This window comes from Lichenostomus cassidix, chromosome 3 (assembly GCF_008360975.1).
Source record: "Lichenostomus cassidix isolate B80296 chromosome 3, HeHo_3.0, whole genome shotgun sequence".
Classification (NCBI taxonomy): Eukaryota; Metazoa; Chordata; class Aves; order Passeriformes; family Meliphagidae; genus Lichenostomus; species Lichenostomus cassidix.
In genome coordinates this window covers 67,380,107-67,397,982 of record NC_139483.1, presented here as the reverse complement: position 1 = coordinate 67,397,982, position 17,876 = coordinate 67,380,107, and the positions used below count along the sequence as shown (strand labels likewise).

General features: G+C 37.8%; 1 protein-coding gene across 1 annotated transcript in view; it reads left to right on the top strand.

The window, feature by feature from the left end:
- FIG4 (FIG4 phosphoinositide 5-phosphatase) overlaps positions 1-10,450 on the top strand; it is a 52,304-nt gene extending 41,854 nt beyond the window's left edge. The window contains exons 22-23 of the mRNA XM_085056187.1: positions 3,945-4,034; positions 9,684-10,450. Of these exons, the coding sequence (XP_084912313.1) occupies positions 3,945-4,034; positions 9,684-9,861 (268 nt within the window). The 3' untranslated portion in view covers positions 9,862-10,450. The remainder of the gene's footprint in view (positions 1-3,944; positions 4,035-9,683) is intronic.
- The last annotated feature ends 7,426 nt before the right edge of the window (positions 10,451-17,876 follow it).

Below are 17,876 nucleotides of genomic sequence, written 5' to 3'. Positions count from 1 at the left end.
GTCTGTGTCAACTCTGATTTCAGTGACAGCTATGCAGATGTCTCTGAAAACAAAGTTTTGGGTTAAAATCAAATGAAAGATGCTTCAAAAGAAATACCTGTCACTTAATACAGTCCTAGGAATTTATAAGTAAATTCATAGGAATTAAGTGTTCCGTTGATAAGTAAATTCCACAGGAACCATTCCCTGATTGTAAGCTTTGTAATCTGTGGGATTTGCATTTTTCAAATGTTGAATTACTGCAAGTCAGTCATAATGAAATAGCTTATTCTGTAAAAATGCATATAAAATGATAGAAGTTGTCTTTTTTTTGACATGATGTCGTATAGAGATATGTGTTAACTGTTACCTTTTACTCAAATTTAAATAGTTGTGTGACTTTCTGAAGGAAATACGTCGTGACTTTCGAGGGAAAATTACTTTTCTGATTCATATTCCACCTTTTTCTTGAAACATCCTGGTCTTTTGAGATTGAAATAAAAGCTTGTGGATCTTATAGGGAGACCTTGAGACCATTACTAAATCTAGTACAGACTGTGAGAAGAGTTGAGAATAGCAGTCAGACCAAATCACACTGTAGCAGCACGGCTACCTAAGTGACAGATATTTGTAGTGTAAGTTTAGAAGAGGGAGAAGTCAGCTTGGCCTTCACAATTATTGGAGTTCCATGAAACAATGATGTGCAAATGTATGAGGTGTGTGGGTTCACATGCATGTGTATCACTGAGCAGAGTGTGTAATAATGTTCCCTTACACACTGCATTTGGAGCAGCATCCTACTGCCACTTGTTCTTAATAAATGGTTTTAGGAATTCAAAACATACAGACAGGAGATGAATAAGATACAGTGTAGTCCAAGACAAAATCCAGCTCCTTAAATGGTCCAGCAAGTTCCCATTTGCATTGGTGGGCAAGAATCAAGGTATCACCTCCCAGCTCCAACTACACCAAAACTTCTGCTTTGATTCTAGGGTATGTTGGACTGTTATCCTCTAAAAGGCAGTTGTCACCATTTCTGCAGGAGCCATGAACTGTCTGCCCCCCAAGAGCAATCAGGAATGCTGTTCTGAGTTGCCATAACCCCGTATAGAGCACTGGCTACATGTTGTTCTTGTTAAAAAATGTGTAGTTATGCTATTGGTCTCAAGTTCTCTCCTCAATATCACAGAACAACACTGAAGCCAAAAAGAAATTCGTTCAAATTTTCCTTTATTTCTGAAACCAGAAATTATTTTGAACATTTTGACATTTTTGTTTAATTCAAACTAAAAGTGAATAGAATAATTTCAGTTACAGATGAACTAGAGCTGAACAAAAAAGTTATGCGTTGAGTTCCTTGGTGGAGGAGTTTCTTTCCTGAGCTGCAGTATTTTTGTTTGAAAACTAGTCAGAATCATGGCAACATCTTACTGGAAATCAGTTGGAGAAATTTAGATCCAAATTGAAGACCCTCTTAGTTCCAAAAGTCTTAAAATGCTGCTGGTAAGAGACTTGCTTATGCAAGACATTGGGAGTGCAAATCAATGACCTTGTATGCATTTGTTTTTATTCTCTGATGTGTAATAGCAGTAACTACCTTGTTTATTTGAAATCTTTTCAATTTTTAAAAGAAATTTTAATTCACTGTGATATTTTCTGATTTGGGCATATGTGGTGTTTCATCCTGACTTAGTTCATTAATCCACTTAAAGCATTTCTTCTTTTTATTTAAAAATCTTTTTCTGTTACTTTTTCTTTAGGTGTAGCTACTTCTCTTGTGCTCTTTTGTTCTTTAAAATTCCCATTTCTACCTATTTCCTACAAGTGGAGTAATTTGAAGACAGTACACACTTGAATAGGGGTTAAGGAGGATGTTTCTCATTATCTGAAATTTTTAACTTCACCTTTGCCTATGTTTGGGGTTTTTTTAATTTTAACCACTAGAAAATGGATGCAAATTTGACAATTATCCTTTGATATAGCAGGTAATAATTGGGGTTCTGCAAAAGGCCCAGAGTGAGCTGGTGTCTTCTGTGAGTCTCTTTGTGCAGATGAACAACTCTGTGTTAACCTCCAGAATTGCAATTACTTCCAATTTTATAATTTCTTCAGGCTGGACTAACGTTCAATCTATTGTTAGTGTAAAACTGTAAACCTCTTGGAAGTTTTGAAGCTCTCTATTCATATCCTTTTCAAGAAAAAAACAAAACAAACCTTGCATTTATTTCATTTTCTTCAAGCAATGCAGGTTTTAAAAATAGACAAAATTACAAATTCTTTCTCTCTTTTAGCTAACAAGACATAGTGCTATTTCTGGTCTGGTGTGCTGATTTATGTAATAAAGGATGTCAGTAAAATCTATACTTTCCAAAATGTACATCACTTGAGAATAGCAGCAATTTGTTTCACAGTATGATTACAGTTCTCACATCAAGCCTTTTTCTGTTACTGTAATAAGGGAAATGAGGATGTAAGATCCTGACTTTACATGACATCACTGGACAGGTTACACGTTTTTTCATTGTTAGGGTTAGGGTCTTGCAGATTCAAAGTACTTCAGGTTAAGTTACTTTACATCAACTGATCTATATTAAGCCTATTTGCAAATGCAAATTAGAAGTAATTTGAATCTATTCAGCCCATTTTCATTGATGGCTGAGATAATTCTCATCAAAGCAGAAATCACAGAAGCACAGATTGGTTGAGGTTGGAAGGGACAGGAGATTCCTCAAATAATTTGAGGATGTATGCTGCAGATCAACTGTGCATGGTATCTTACTGATGTGGGGTAACTTGCTCGTGTGCATTTAAGTCTTGTTACTTTCAAAATATTGAATCATTTGAAGCAATTAATTAAAATACTTATGCAATTAATTTGCTTTTGGTTTTTTTTAAGTTGGTTTCAATAGCAAGCTCCTGCACTAGAAGATCCTTGATTTCCACTTATAGTTCTCTTGTTTAGAAATGGAAGTATTTATTCCTTTAACATCCAAAGTGTTGCTTGTCTCTGAGGCTTTTGTTTCTGCAGTGTAGAATCTGAATGGAGCATGAAGAAAATTTGCAATAAGTTGTTTAGGAACATGTTGTTCATTTGGCTTCTGTACACTCTTTCATGCAACCGGTTTTGCACTGGTAATAGTTGCTTTTTAAAATGCACTAAATATTCCTGAAATAGACCAGTAAGACTTCGTAAACTAAATGGAAGCTCACTGTTAAGAAAAACCCTCTACCTAAGAAAATTAAACTAGTAAATCACAACTAACATTTATTTGTCTTTTCAGTGGCACAGATGTGTTGGAGAATGAACAAATTGAGTGCAAGATAGCTACATATACTCACATTTGAAACTGTCTGATTTTTCCTTCTATTCTGAGTCACTAAGATTAGTGATAAACTACTTTTCAAGAGATTTTGTTTCACTTCATTTCCAAGAAAAAAAAGCCATGACAGTATTTTCCATTGGCAGTGTCTTCCAGCAAATACTTAGAGATGGAGAAATTGTCCCAAAAGGTTGTGCTTGTAAATAAGTGATCTGGACTAACAGCATTTCAGATTAATAAACTAGATTGAATTCAGCAGAGGACTGACTTAAATCTGAAACTTGAGACTTAATGTCTTTTGCTGATTTTTCCATAGGCAATTCCTCTGACTGATTGCTTTGAAAAGGACATAGGAAGTTGACTGTAGAGCCTTTTTCTTAGGGGAGGCCTGTTTCTCTGCCGTGACATACTAGGTGACACTAATTGATAAGCAAATCTTTTTCTAAAAGAGGTTATGAGCTCACACATGCACCCTCTATGAACTTTTAAAAATCCCTCGTTCACCAGAGTAGTACATCATGGTCAGTGACTTACATAGGACAACTCAAAACCTCATTTTTAGTGTCATTTTCTTCTGTTGGATGATTTTTGGGTGATAGTTCTTTCATTTCTTTGATTTATTCTCTGATCCACTGCTTTTTACAGGTTTGTTCAGCTGGGACAGAGTCAGCATAAACAAGACAAGGGCAGCCAGCAATTTTGTTCAAAACATCCCTTGGATAAGGTTATAAATTTGTAAGTATTCTTTTCCTTTTTCCCTTTAGTCAGATTTTGCTTTTGTCATTAAATGTGAAAAATCATCAGGTAAATTGGATGCTAAATTGCTTGAGAGTCACACTTCCTTTTTTTTTTTTTTGGTTTTTTGTTTTGGTTTTTTGGGGTTTTTTTGTTTTGTTTTACTGCATAAGGGGCAATGCATAGCATGAAGAACTGGGTTTTGGTTTGTTTAAGTTGGGTTTTCTCGGGGTTTGAGGATTTAGGGGGTTTGGGTTTTGGGGGGTTTGGTTTATGTTTGTGTTCGTTTGGGGAGTGTTGGTTTTTGTTCTGTTTTTTAGTTTTTGTCGTATCAAGGGGATACTACAAAAGTTTTAGCAATCCTGAATTGACAGAAAGTGCTGAATCTACTAAGTTTGAAGGGCAAATTTCTTCTTCCTGTGATTACTTTTGAAAGGCAGTTTGAAAGATTGGTTGACTTGCATATTCTTAATTGAAAAATGTTCAAAGTTGTGTTTGAAACCTTAGTACCAGTATAAAAAAAGGGTCATGCTGTTATCCAAATGTCATATTAATGTTGAACCAGGTTTTAAAATTTAGATGATCAAGTACTACCTTCCCTGTTGACATCTTCCTGTACTGTAGGCAGCTTAAAGTTTCACCAAGGCAAGGCAGAACTTTATTTACTTTTGTCTCTAGGGTATGTGGTTCTTTATCCAACAGCATGGCCGCTTCTTAGAACTGGAAGACCTTTGCTGCAATCCACTGATATACAGAAGCCTCAGCTTTGTGTCCTGCCCTGCCTCTTGTCCACCCCTCTGTGCTGATGAAGTGAGGGACCCTTGAACATAGTGTTTATAACTAAGTAGGGACAGAGACTGGGTGAGTCTCAGCTGGGCTGAGAAAGTAGAATGACATGAAACAGATGTAATGCTGTGTATGAGACAATACTGTCTAATAGCAGTGTTTAGTCACTTGGTATTATCTACATTTAAAGTGATGATACCACATTTGTAGGTAAATGAGCGTGTAGTTTTATAATAAAACATGTCTAATGGGTATTAAAGTAGTAAATTAGGTTGGCAAACTGTAAAACTGTTTTTCAATATGAGGGAACAAGCCTGAATGTTTTAAATGGATGTGTTTATTAAGAAAATATTTTATAATAAGAAGAATATTTTTGCTATGAATGAAAGCAATTTCTTATTTGTAATTGCAAAATGTCCTGGCATGTAAGATAGTGTAGGAAATTATAATTCCTTTCTTACCCATTTAAATGTAGAGTAAATTTTTTTCCCAATGCTCAGCTGCTGTAAAATGAACACATTAAAAAGAGATTCTATACACAGAATTCCGGTGGCTTTTGGGTAGTCAGATGTTAATTTTTCTCTTCTCCCAAGTGCAATTTCCATGTGTTTCTGTATGGTAGAAGTGTAAAAGTCATAGAGCACACAAATCTGTGCCTCCTGTCACGCCTCTTCTTGAAGTCATGTAGATTCTCTATCCCTGCCAGTTCTACCAAACATATTCCTCTGTGCAGATCAGAGAGGAAACAGGGTATCTTAGAGTTGGTAATTTCTTTTTTATGGAAGTATATCTTTAGACAGCATAAAATTTTTCTTTGGGTTTTGTTCTGTAACTTTTTAAAAATGTTTAAAAACTTTTGGATGATGACAGATTGTTATTTCAGTTAAAGTCATAAATGTAGCCATTCTTTAAAGGCATGTTATTCAATTCTGAAACAAGGAAGCTTTCTCTTACTGAGTTTGAATTGCTTCTCTGAATTGGGAATTTCCTTGGAGAATACTGACTTTTTAGAGATAAAATAGAATGAACATAAGCGTACTCAAGACTAGGGAGAGAGGGAGGGTTTTCAGTAAGAGCATCTGAGGCACAGCTTGCACTTGTTTCTCAAGGAGCTCTTGAAGAAATTGAAAAATTATACTAACTTGTATTAATTTGATGTTAGATGCATTTTAAATTGAAAAAACCTGACAAATTCAATTCTCCAGTAGTTCCTTCATATATGATATAAATGCAATTAAACCCTAGTTCTTTTCATGGTAATATGACGTAGTCAGTCTAAAACTTTGGTTTCTTCTCAGCAGTGAGATATAATTTAGGTTTTAGATTAGTTGCTGTCCTTTGCACACTTTTCAAGAAAATATTTTTTAAGAACCCCACATCTCACAACTTTAAAATACTTGACCATTTTAATCAAATGCATGAAGTCACCACAAAAGAAGAAATATTTCTTATGTTTATAATGTCACTCCAGTGATATTTATGAATTCAAATATGAATTGTAGAAATACTGAAGAGAAGCTTCTGGCTTAAATTTAGAAACTGTAAGTATAGACTAGAAATAAGAAATGGGGACTTGAACAGAGTACTGAAGTTGAGTGGAGGATGTGGAACGGTATTGAAATTCTTCTTTTTGTTCTTAGAAATTCCATGAAGGAAAAGATGATAGAATTTGAGTTAGAGCTAAATAGAGCTAAACAGTGCTGGACTACTTTTAGAACAATCTATTATAATGTATATGAAGAGAGACTTTAAGTACTGTAGTGCAATTACTGTTGGCTGACACAGTGCACCTGTTCCTAATTCCCTAGTGTTCATTGTGGTATGATATAAATAATACTGTTGTAAAAATATGCTCTCAAAACCTTTTCAAATGCAGTTCATACATTTATCTAGGAGCACAAGACATTTTATTCCCTCCTGAAAAGGGAATTGAGTGTTTTGATTCACTGTAGCACAGAAGAAGAGTGTGGAGGCATTTAAACACTGTTATAACAAAGTGTGGCTGGTGCATACATCAGGGTCCAAGCTGTCTTCAGTGCCTGTGCTTCAGGTCAGGTCATAGAATGCTTTGGGTTGGAAGGACTCTTAAAGGCCATCTAGTTCCAACACCTTCCACTAGACCAGATTGCTCAAAGCCCCATCCAGCCTGGCCTTGAGCACTGCCAGGGATGGAGCAAACACAATTTCTCTGGGTGATCTGTTCCAGTGCCTCACTGCCCTCACCGTAAAGGATTTCCTTCTACAGTCTAAATTAAACCTACCTTCATTCAGTTTGAAGCCATCCCCCCTTGTCCTATCACTTCATACTGTTGCAAGAAGTCCCTCTCCAGCTCTCTTGAAGCCACCTTTAGGTACTGGAAGGTGCTATAAGGTCTTCCTGGAGCATTCTCTTGTCCAGGCTGAATTACCCCAGCTCTCTCAGCCTGTCTCCATAGGACAGGTGCTCCAGCCCTCTGACTGTCTTCACAGATATTTCCTTAGGGTTCAAACAAGGTGAAAGAGTGCATTTTGTTTCCTTTTTAGATATACTTTAGAGACTTAAGAAGAACGAATCAATATTGAAACACATACAGTGGCTTTCTGGCGACTGCTGTGTGTCTGAGAGCTAAGCACATCACTGCTCACTTTTCCTTGGAAGTATGGCACATCCGTATTGTAACTGAAGGTTTTAACTGTATCTTTTACTGTAGAGACAGTGATACTCTTAGTGTAACTAACCAGGAAGCCTGCTCACAAGTGGAATGAAAATAATTGAAAATTGCATGTCAAGGGTGCTATCTTTCATGACATAATGTTTATGTTCCTATCTATGTAATTTTCACTGTGAGGCCATAAAACTACAGGTCTCTAGAGAAACCCCAATAGCCAAGCCATAAATAACATGGTCTCCTTCATGACTATTGTAAGATATTAAACTTACTTAGTAGAATAGATTTTTATGTGAATAGTGTTAGAGAAATGACTTTTAATTAAATGACTGGATAATACAAGCCCTCTACAAATAGTTACAGCTTAATACAGGGTTATTAATCAAAGTTGGCATGCATGAACATGCGGTTCTTTCAATATATTTTTATCATGTTGATGCAAGTAGGTGGAAAATTGAGATTTAGTTATTAAATGCTCAAAATGAAATGCACTTTGCTGCCCAGCTTCCATTGTGCCTAAGGAAAGGATTTTTGAGTCATTAATGCTTCAGAAATGTCATGTCTTTAGAAACCAATCAATAAATAGAGAAGGCATCAATTTAGCGTTATGGCTCTGTTTTGCTCTTTTACTTAATTGTCCACTTGCTAGTGGACCAAACAAACCAATTATATTTGAGTAAATGACATCTTTTGTTGTTAGATAGTGACATTGGTAAGTTAGTACAGTGTGCTAGTGTCAAATGCCATTGCTAGAGTCTCAGCTTGGATGGTTTACACTGGTTAAACAAGTATCCGCAGAAACTATGGATGCTTTGAAAAGCAATCTACTTTTAAAGCGTCTAGGTATAAAGTTAGATAGACTAATGTATTTTTACCAGTTCTGAAAACACCCACCTTAAACAAACTAGATGTGCTAATGAGAAGAAACTATCACATTGTTGAGAGAAGAAAACCTAAGTTTTAGAGCATGCAGCCAAACTCCATGGGTGACCAGTGATTTTATTGTCTCAGAATTACTTATACAAGTATATTACTGAATCTATCATTGCAGTCAAAGTATAATCAAATGAATGTATGGCTATGCAAAATTGAAATATGACATTGAAAAGTATTACTTTAATCCGGAAACTTTTTTATTTTACATACTATATTCCCGTTGTAGTGGAATATTAGGCACACTATATACTACATTACACAAAGCAATCATTTTTTAAAACTAACAAACTGTCACATGATGAAACATCCAAGGTATGGAATGTTTTAATGAATAAAAGGCTGAAAAATGAGGGAGGAAGTTTTTTTGGCAGTTTTAGTGGGGATCCTGATTTAGAAACAGTGTCAAACATTAGTTTGTGCTCATAACACAGCTAGAAGTTTAGTAGGGCATTTTATTTATAGAAAGACTTTAGCTTTGCTTAAGCGTTCCAGTTCTTACTTGTTTTTTTACCTTTAAAAGGGGAGATTCTACACATAAAAATAACTTCGCGTTTCTTGAAAAGCACCCAGCTAGTGAGTCGTGACTGTGGCTTCTGTAGAATATGGCAATGATGCTAATACCTGAATCTTCATTGCATTTGGGCTGGTTGATGTTTGCTTTATGAAATAGTGAGCTTTGACAGTAAGTTGCTACTTTACTTTCTTACTTGAGAAGTTCTGAGCCCAAAAATATGTGGATGATAGGATTCAAATATGATATTTGTTGTATGAAAATGATTTTAAAATATTTTCATAAAATATCTGTGTGCTGATGCTGATAATAGTCTGTTTCCTGTTAATTAGACAGAAATTTCGTACCTAATTAATCCTTTCTCTGTGTTGGCTCAGAGTATAATCACTTGTTATAATTGCTACTAAGTGGATAGCTTAATGAAGTCTCTGTATTATCTGCTATAATGCATGGCACAGATCTACTTTACCTGGGGTACTTACTGACTATAGCACATCTGAGGAAGGATGAAGAAATGAGGGCAGGGCAAAGGGAAGTGAGAAGGTACTCTGTAATGGCGTTAGTGACAACTTACCTAATTACCCTACTTGGAAAGCTGGGTCTTATCAGATCTGCAGTAGTGATAAAGATCTAGGTAAATGAGTTATCTATTGGGAGCTTGCCCTCTCATTGATTCTCCTGTACATTTCAAGGAAAAGAAGTACCCTTCTCTCTGTGGAAAATTTTTACCTAAAGTGCCAAATATTCTGCATGTTTGTTTTTTTCCAGAATACCCATCTCCTCCTTTTCTCAAGACAATATTTATGAAGTCCAGCCTCCAAGAGTCGACTGGAAATCGATAGAGATTTTCCATGCACACATTCAGGCTGGAAGAGGAAACATGCAGCCCCTGGGAAAAGATGACTTCCTCATGTACAGAGAGTACATTCGAAACAGATATATGTAAATCCAGGCTGGATTCACCTGCCAAATCTACTGTATTGATGCATCATAAAAATAATTTTAGAAAGAAAATATAGTTTTGTCTTTTTGCAGTAATGAATTTATTGCTAACTTTTCTATTTATTATTCTTTACTGTTATCCATTTATTGTATTGTGCTTTAGGGAAAAATGTGATTTAATATCTGATTTAAAAGATTATTAAATATCTTTTTAGCTGAAAGTGTATCTTAAAATACTACCTAAATAATCAGAGCACCCAGAATCAGTAGAGAGTATGTAGCGATTTACGGCAAAGAAAATATGGCATCTTTAGTTTTTTATATTAATTTCTTACATTGTTATCTTTGCTAATAAAACTGAAGTGATTTGTACACAAGAATCAGAAGAGAATAGTTTTCTTCCTCTTTGTTCCATGACTGCAAACAATCTTTTTTTACAGCAGAATATTTTCTGATGTTTCTTGAGATTTTAAGCAAAGTGAGTGCTAGAATGACTGTTTGCAATTTGCTGCTTTCTTAAGCAAAAGTGAAAAATAAGTGGCTTTTGTCAAAATCAAAATTTGCGTCAACACTAATAAACTTCGTAACCCTAATATGTGTCAAAACTGATCTCACTAGTGCTGGTAGCTACAGAATCTGTGCCACACGCTGCAGGGTGAAGATGGCTCGTGACTAATTATCACAAGCTTCTAGTAGGAGTCTGAGGGAGAACCCAGTAATGACTGCATCTGCAAATGAGGGAATGCTCTTCACTTTACTAGGTTTGGGCACCTAGAGATTGCCAAACCATGCTGTCATTTTCTGCATGACAGGCATTATCCTTTTTGAAGCATACTCTTCCCGTCCCTGAATTTGTGCTCCTGTGAGATGCCTTCAGGTTCAAGCTTAGTGCTTCCTGGGAAAATGGTGTTGGTAAGTGACTGGATCAGCTAGGGTGATTGTGCAAGAGGAAGTAGTTGGGTTAGGCAAGACTGAGCATCATGTCCTGTGCTAGGTAAGAAGTGAAGAGGCACCACATGTCTAAATAAGTTCTTTTGAGCTTGTAAGTAAAACATTTCTCAAATTAAAAAGGAAAAAAAAAAAAGTGGGGATTGGGGAGAAGCCTACTACTTGCAATTGTGAGCTAAAATTCCCAACACTTTGTAGACCTTTGCCTTGAAGAATACTGACGGTATCAGCAGCATTCTTGATAAAACATGTTCCACAAGCTTGTACTGACCATGTTTCAGAATTTTCTGGAATAGCAGGATAACTGTTTTAGGGATGTAGCCAACTGCATGTAACAGATGTAGAGAACATGTTTGTGTTCACAGTAAATTGCTTTTCAGGCAGCTGCTGTAGATTTGTGGCTGCTCGCTGCAAACACATTTGAATATCTTTGAATATTTTATGCAGTAAGTTGCACCTTTGTCAGTAACTCAGTGTAAGAAAAGATGCAGTGGGTGAAGGGAAAAAAGGCTTCTTGAGATACAAGTTTGTGTGTCTCAGGGAAGGACTTGCATGCAGTCAGTGAGAACATGGTACCAACCAAAGCATATTGGTGTCCATTCTCTTTTGTTAATTGCTTTGAGAGAAATGGTTGTATTTTAGGAGATGCAAGAATGAATTGTCACTTTAGATAATACTTAATTGCAACTCTCAATGTTTTTTTTTCCCTCTGGATACTGAGTTCCTCTATACTGAATCCTTTTGCCCAATGTGAAAATAAGTGCTTGCTTTAAGAAAATGTAGAGCTGGATATCGTGTCTTAATGAGACAAATCCACACTTTCCTTACTGCACTTAAACTATTGCAAGGAATGTTTTCTAGACTATCACAGACCTTACTTTTCTTGTTGACAGATACTGGTAATTTGTAAAAGTTACACTTGAAAGTGTACCACTTACCCACAGATAACACAAAAGATGAAACTCTCTTTTTCAACAACCAATGATGTTGTGAAATTTAGGGATTGTAATAATTTTACAGCTCTAGGAGAAAATCTGTTCAGCCCTCAGCAATTCAGACACTCCTCAAAGAAGAGGATTAAAGGAGATTGGTTTTCAGTTCTGAGAGATGAATGACATCTCAGTGATGGCTTGTGTGATCTACCATCAGGGTACTCTCAGCAGCTGTTCAGAATGCTTCAGGGTGCCAATGTCAACTCTCAGTAGGTTGGTATAAAAAAAAAGAAAAGCCAATGCATGAAGCAAGACTTCCAGCTTAACCCTGAGTAAACTCAACAATCTGAGTGGACCTGCTGCTTAATGCATATAAATGGTTATTTTAAAAAGAAAATACACTCAAATCACCCATCTAACAAGTTCAGCTGGATGAAGGACTCCAGAGGTGCTGCCTCTGCATCTACCTCCTTTATCCCATTCTTGTGATAATAAGGTTCAGTTCTAAACAGTGCTAGAAGTTCTGAATAGATGCATATATTTCCCTTTCAGAAGCTGAGGAAAATTGTGTAAAATAAGAATAAATATGAAAAGAGTGGGCTGTGTTTGCTCTGAGGAGTATCATGGTGCTCTTTTTCACTCTTAAGTGCTAATAAACACCTTTAAACTATAAGGGCAAAAGAAATATTTAAGAAATATGTTGATTTTCCTCTAAAACATGTTTCCTTTGTTTCAGTGTGTTTGAATGGTACACTGTGATATAATCTCAAAATGTACACCTGGGAAATAATGACTTTGGGTTCTTTTCCTGTGGAATCAGGAAGCACAAATACTAGATTATGACTGATTTGGTAATTTCTGTGCTATTTCTGTGCCAATGGATTTTGATGCCAGTCCAGCAGCTTAAGCTTTGTGCTGTAACTGCAGGAGCAGTTCTTTTCCAATACTTGCATTGGTAGTTTCCCTTCCTTGTGGGTTTTGTTTTCACTTGCAAAGCCCACTGACTTTTTGTTCTCTTCCTCTCATTTTCCAGAGAGACTTGACTGTGGTCCTGAAATAGGACCCTTTCAATGTTCACACAGCTGCCAGCTACCATGGGGAGAAAGCAAAAGAGCTGTGTGTAGTTTTGGAGTGACACTTGTGGCAGCTCTTTGTTTTGTTACTGACTTTCTGAGATTTTTCCACATCACCCAGGAAGGTTCTCTTGGCTTTCACAGACTCAGGCCAGCCTTCACTTGTATGAACTCCAAAGCACATGACCTGTCAAATAGTCATGTTTTACAGTCAGAGGAAATACCAGCTTCACTCAGGAGGTAATTTCATTCTCCATAGGGGTTTCACCCTATCAGTAATTACAAGAACAAGTCCAGTTCACTGAGGATAAAACTGAGGTATGTACACAGTGGTGTACCATTTGCTGGCATAGTTTCAATCCAAATGATTGCCTAGAGGCTGATAGGGAAAAATACAATGTGTTTGGCTTCCAAATGCCTTCTTCTGTCTTGTATGTATTTAAAAATCTAATTAAAGTTGTCACTTTTGGTGGTGATTTAGAAATAATGTGGAACTAGTGCAATAAGTTACAAAATATTAATAAAAAAAGATCATACATTGAAATTACAACCCTTGCAAATACCAATAATCAGCAGCTCCCTTCTGGAGTTCTTAAATCTACCTGCTATGAACAAAACCATTACAGCTGCTGATCTGTCCACTGGCACCAAGCAAGAGAGAGCTGAGAAAAGGCATGAAAAGCAATGTTTAGTATTACTATGTATGCTGCTCCTCCAGAAAGACATGCTCTTTACACAACCCTAGGTTTGACTAGAACATTTATATTCCTTTTTTAAAAATATATGCATCTTTGTAGGATAGAGAGTATAATCAAGGTAGGACAGTCAACAGCATGTAATGAACCATCTCTGAAGTTCCATTTGCATTTTGCCATTCTAGGTGAGTTGTGCTGACAGCACTGAAGCCCAGTGTTGTCTTCAGTCATTGCAGTAGCAATGACTCTCATTTTCCAGAGACACTCAGCTGTGGCCCTAAAATAGGTATGTTATTTTGTATTTCCTGGCAGCTCAGGTACTCTTTCTTTCTTCATAGTGGTTATCTTTTGTTGATTTGCCTTCTTTTTCTTCTGATTTTTTGGTAGTCTGTTTGATTTTTTCACGATCTGTGGTTCAGAATCCTTTTTCTCACATGTAACTGTGCCACAAATTTTCCCACTGTATCCACCTCTTCTTTTTGCAGTTTTCACGTCTTGAAACAAAACTCTGTAGTTCTAATACAGTGTCTTGCTTGGTTTATTACTGGTGAATTCTGAGTTCCCATCAATGAGACAGTGTAACTTTTCTTAACTTGTTTGATTTTCCACATATTCCCCTGGAAATACAATGTGGATTATGTGAGGAGAAAGTCAAAGGAGAGATTAAGGAAAGTGGTAAGATTTGGACTTTCAATCAAACCTTGCATGCAGACATTCTCCACAGGCCAGAAATCCCATAGTAAGTTCTCCCATAATAGAATTTAATGCTCTGTGCCACCCTTTTCCTGGGTTTTCCCCAGGTCAAATTATTGGATTATTGACTCAGATGCTCACAAATCCAAGCTGGGAAACCTGATTGTTTTCCATGTGCTGTGACCCAGCCTCCTCCCTGCCACAGCAGCACAAGCTCCACATGCCCCAGAGTGTGTTGGGCCATAAACCAAGGGTTTATGGTTCTATACTATATTTTGAGGGATTTTTTTTTTTTGTCTTGCACAGCTTGCAAGAGTACTTTGTAGGCTCATGAACTCCCTCCTTAGCAAAAGAGGGACCACTCAGTAAAACCTTTCCTAAGAGAGGCAGGATTTTAAGGAAGAGTTAGACCTCTTACCTGGTAGAAAATCCTTTTCCCCAGAAACTCTCATAACCTTTCTACAGTAAGTCCTAAGGGTGATTTTTAAGTATCTTTCCTTTTGGTCTCCTTTCTACGTAAATCACAGTCCTTTACACTGGGCTTAATACCAGGGGTGAGCGAGAGCTGAGATGCATCTCAGTGAAGCAAGGGGAAAAGGGCAAATAAGGGAAGAGCTAAATCTCTCTGGGTGAAAAGAGAGGGCTGGATGCCAGTGAGGTGTGTTTGAATAAGCAAGCTGATGTACAGGGAAGAGTAGATTGGTGGGGAGGCTGCAGTTCAGTTGCTAGGAACTGCAGAAGAGCTGTGCACGCTCCTGGGCACAGGCACATCGCTCACTCTCACGTTGTCGGGCAGGTGGGCAGGTTGGGAGTGCAGAGCTGGAACTCACCGTGTCACAGAGCCCAGCTCAGTGTGTGAGCATGGCCCAACACGCTCAGGGACACGTGGAGCAGAGGGATTGTGCTGCTGTGGCAGGGAGGAGGCTGGGTCACAGCACATGGGAAACAAGCAGTGAGCCTGCCATTGAGACATACCCCATATCCGCATGAGCCCTGACAGGAGTCACAGCAGTCATTTGGAAGACACATGTGCCAAGCCTGATTTGAATTTCCAAAGGTCACATTTGTCATTCTCTATGTACCAGGATTCTCATTAACAAGTGTCTCCAGCTGGCCCTGTGCAATGGCCTCAGGACATACTGTTGTAACCAAGTTGTGCACACAGGGCTTCTCTCAAGGCTTCAGGGTTGTCTCGCTGCTCTCTGCTTTCAGGATGTCATAGGAGAGGGGGCTTAGGGGAGGAAAAGTTACCTCTCTGCAGGAGCTTATTTCTCCCCATTGTGCCTACTTGGAGGAACATACACAAACGGCTCAGCCAAAACACCTGCACTTTAAAATTAGATGAGTCCTTCAGTAGCCTTTATAAAACCTGGCAGAGCTGTGAGGTAAGGAAACAGCTACAACATTACAAGGTCCTTTACAAAAGGATTTTATGGCTTTAACCTCTGTCTCATCGACTCCAGACACAGCTAGGTACACCTCTGGTACAATACGTCCCTAAAATAAGGGCATATGTCACCTCAGGGCTACCCCATGTTTTCAGGGGTAGATGGAACTTCTGATCTATCACCAGCCAGGCCAGGGAACAGGCTGCTCAGGGTTAGAGTAGCTTGTCATTCATCACTGACTTTGAACAAAACAGGATTTTGTCTGTGTCTCTGTTGCTGATGGGTCATGGTGACCTCTCTACCCATGTCAGGAGCCTCACGCAGGGATCCTGACACCCCTGGGACTCACAAAGCTTGGCTGTGCTTCTCCTCTGCCTGCTGACAGCATACTCTCCATCTGCTGCCTTGGCTTGAATCTCTGATGAACATTGTGTTATGGAATGGCTTCTCCAGTAACATTTGTACCATTAGAGAGTCCACAGACATACCCACTTCCCACTCAAAAAATGCTTTCCCTTCAACTGCTGGTTTTGGAGAGTGTTTGCACTGCAGCCTGCTGAGCAAAAGCCACATGGGAAAGTTCCTGGGAGAGCTTCATTCTGCCCAAAGCACAGGAAAGTGTCCACAACCTGAAGATGAGTTACCTGCCTTTTTGATCAGAAGCAATTGGTCACAATTAGGAATCTTCATTTTTCTGCCATACAAATGCTACCTGACCCTCATCTACCTCGTGTATCCTGCTTTTGAATGTTCACTACTAAGTGTCCCCCAGATCACTGAATCTGTTGGTCCCTTTTAGTCATCACCACTCATCTCCTCCATGCTCCCATTTATTAAATGTTGGTGAATTATTATACTCCCATTTATTAAATGCAGAGCTAACAGTGGTAGCACAAATACTGTGTTGATTAGTTGTGTTTTGCAGATGTCCCCTTTAAATTTCTATTCTTATAACTTACAGACATGGGTTTTCACCTGCTTTCATTCTGCATATCATTGCCATTTTTGATTTTATCAATGTTTCTGCATATCTTCAGTTTCATGGATCTGAGCACAGGGTCATGTGGTTAGCAAAGGTTTTTCTCGTGAGAACATTTCATTGTGTTTTATAAACAAAGATAAAGTTTGGATGTTTTTTAAATAGTGTTTCGAGATTTGGACATTTCAGGCCTGGCCAATCAGGCCTAGGGGGAGGTTTCTAACTAACCAATCTGGGCGACTTCTGAAAAGTCTATATATATTGAAATCAAAATAATAAATTTCCTCTTTCTTGCCACACTGAGAACTCGAGTCTTTTCTCTGCTAGCGGCTCAACAGCGACATGGTCACAGTTCCTGCTCCTAGCAATCATAAAACATCCCTTTGCCTTCCAGCTCTATAGTTGCAAATGTGAAGCTGCAAAGTTTAGTCAAGGATGTGTTTCTTGCTAATTCTTCTTCCAGGCATTAGATTTTTTTCCTTTATTGTTGTTTCTGGACCACACATTTGAGCTGACTTGGAACTAGATGTCTCTGGTTACATCCCTTGATATTTTCCTTCTTTTATTTTTTTTCTTTTGCAGTGATTTGGCTATTAGCTGTGCTTGTAGAAATAGAGGTTGAAGTTCATAAAGGCAGCTAAAATCCTTTCCATGCTTTCAACAGGTTGTCACTGACTTAAATTTCAGCAAGGTCCGAGTGCTGAGTGCACAGTCCCAAAACACCCTACTAGGGTCACTTCATCATTTCCTTATAAGAGGAAAGGCTATTCAGAAAAGCCCTGAGGAGACATAAACACAGAGTGTGTCTTTTCCCCCTTGAGCTTTATCAGAGGCACACAGGAATAGGCAGTAGAGATGGGCCAGCTTGTGTTTGCTTGCAGCAGAAGGTGGGAGGCATTTAGAAAGATCATCACTTTTCCCACAGAATTCCCTGAAGCTGAAGTGTTTTATTTTCTGTTAGAGCATAAGTTTTCCAGTGCAAAATAAAAATATCATTAAAACACTGTCACTATTACAAAGTGTTTGGTACAGTATGAATTTTTGCAAAGGAACTGTTTACCTTGAGCTGATTATTAGCTTAGTCTGTAAATCCCCTGAACAATGTTTATCCTCAATGTAAGTGCTGTGACTCTGGGAAGGATACACATGCATTCTTCATAAGCATAAAATGTTTTCCAGCTTCTAATTATGGAGCAATCACAAACACCTCTGTAAAGAAATTAATGAGCTTTGATATTTGAATGTAATGAATTTTCTCTCTCTCTCATTTCCTTTCTTGTTACCGATAAAAAAAAAAAAAGAAAAAAATTA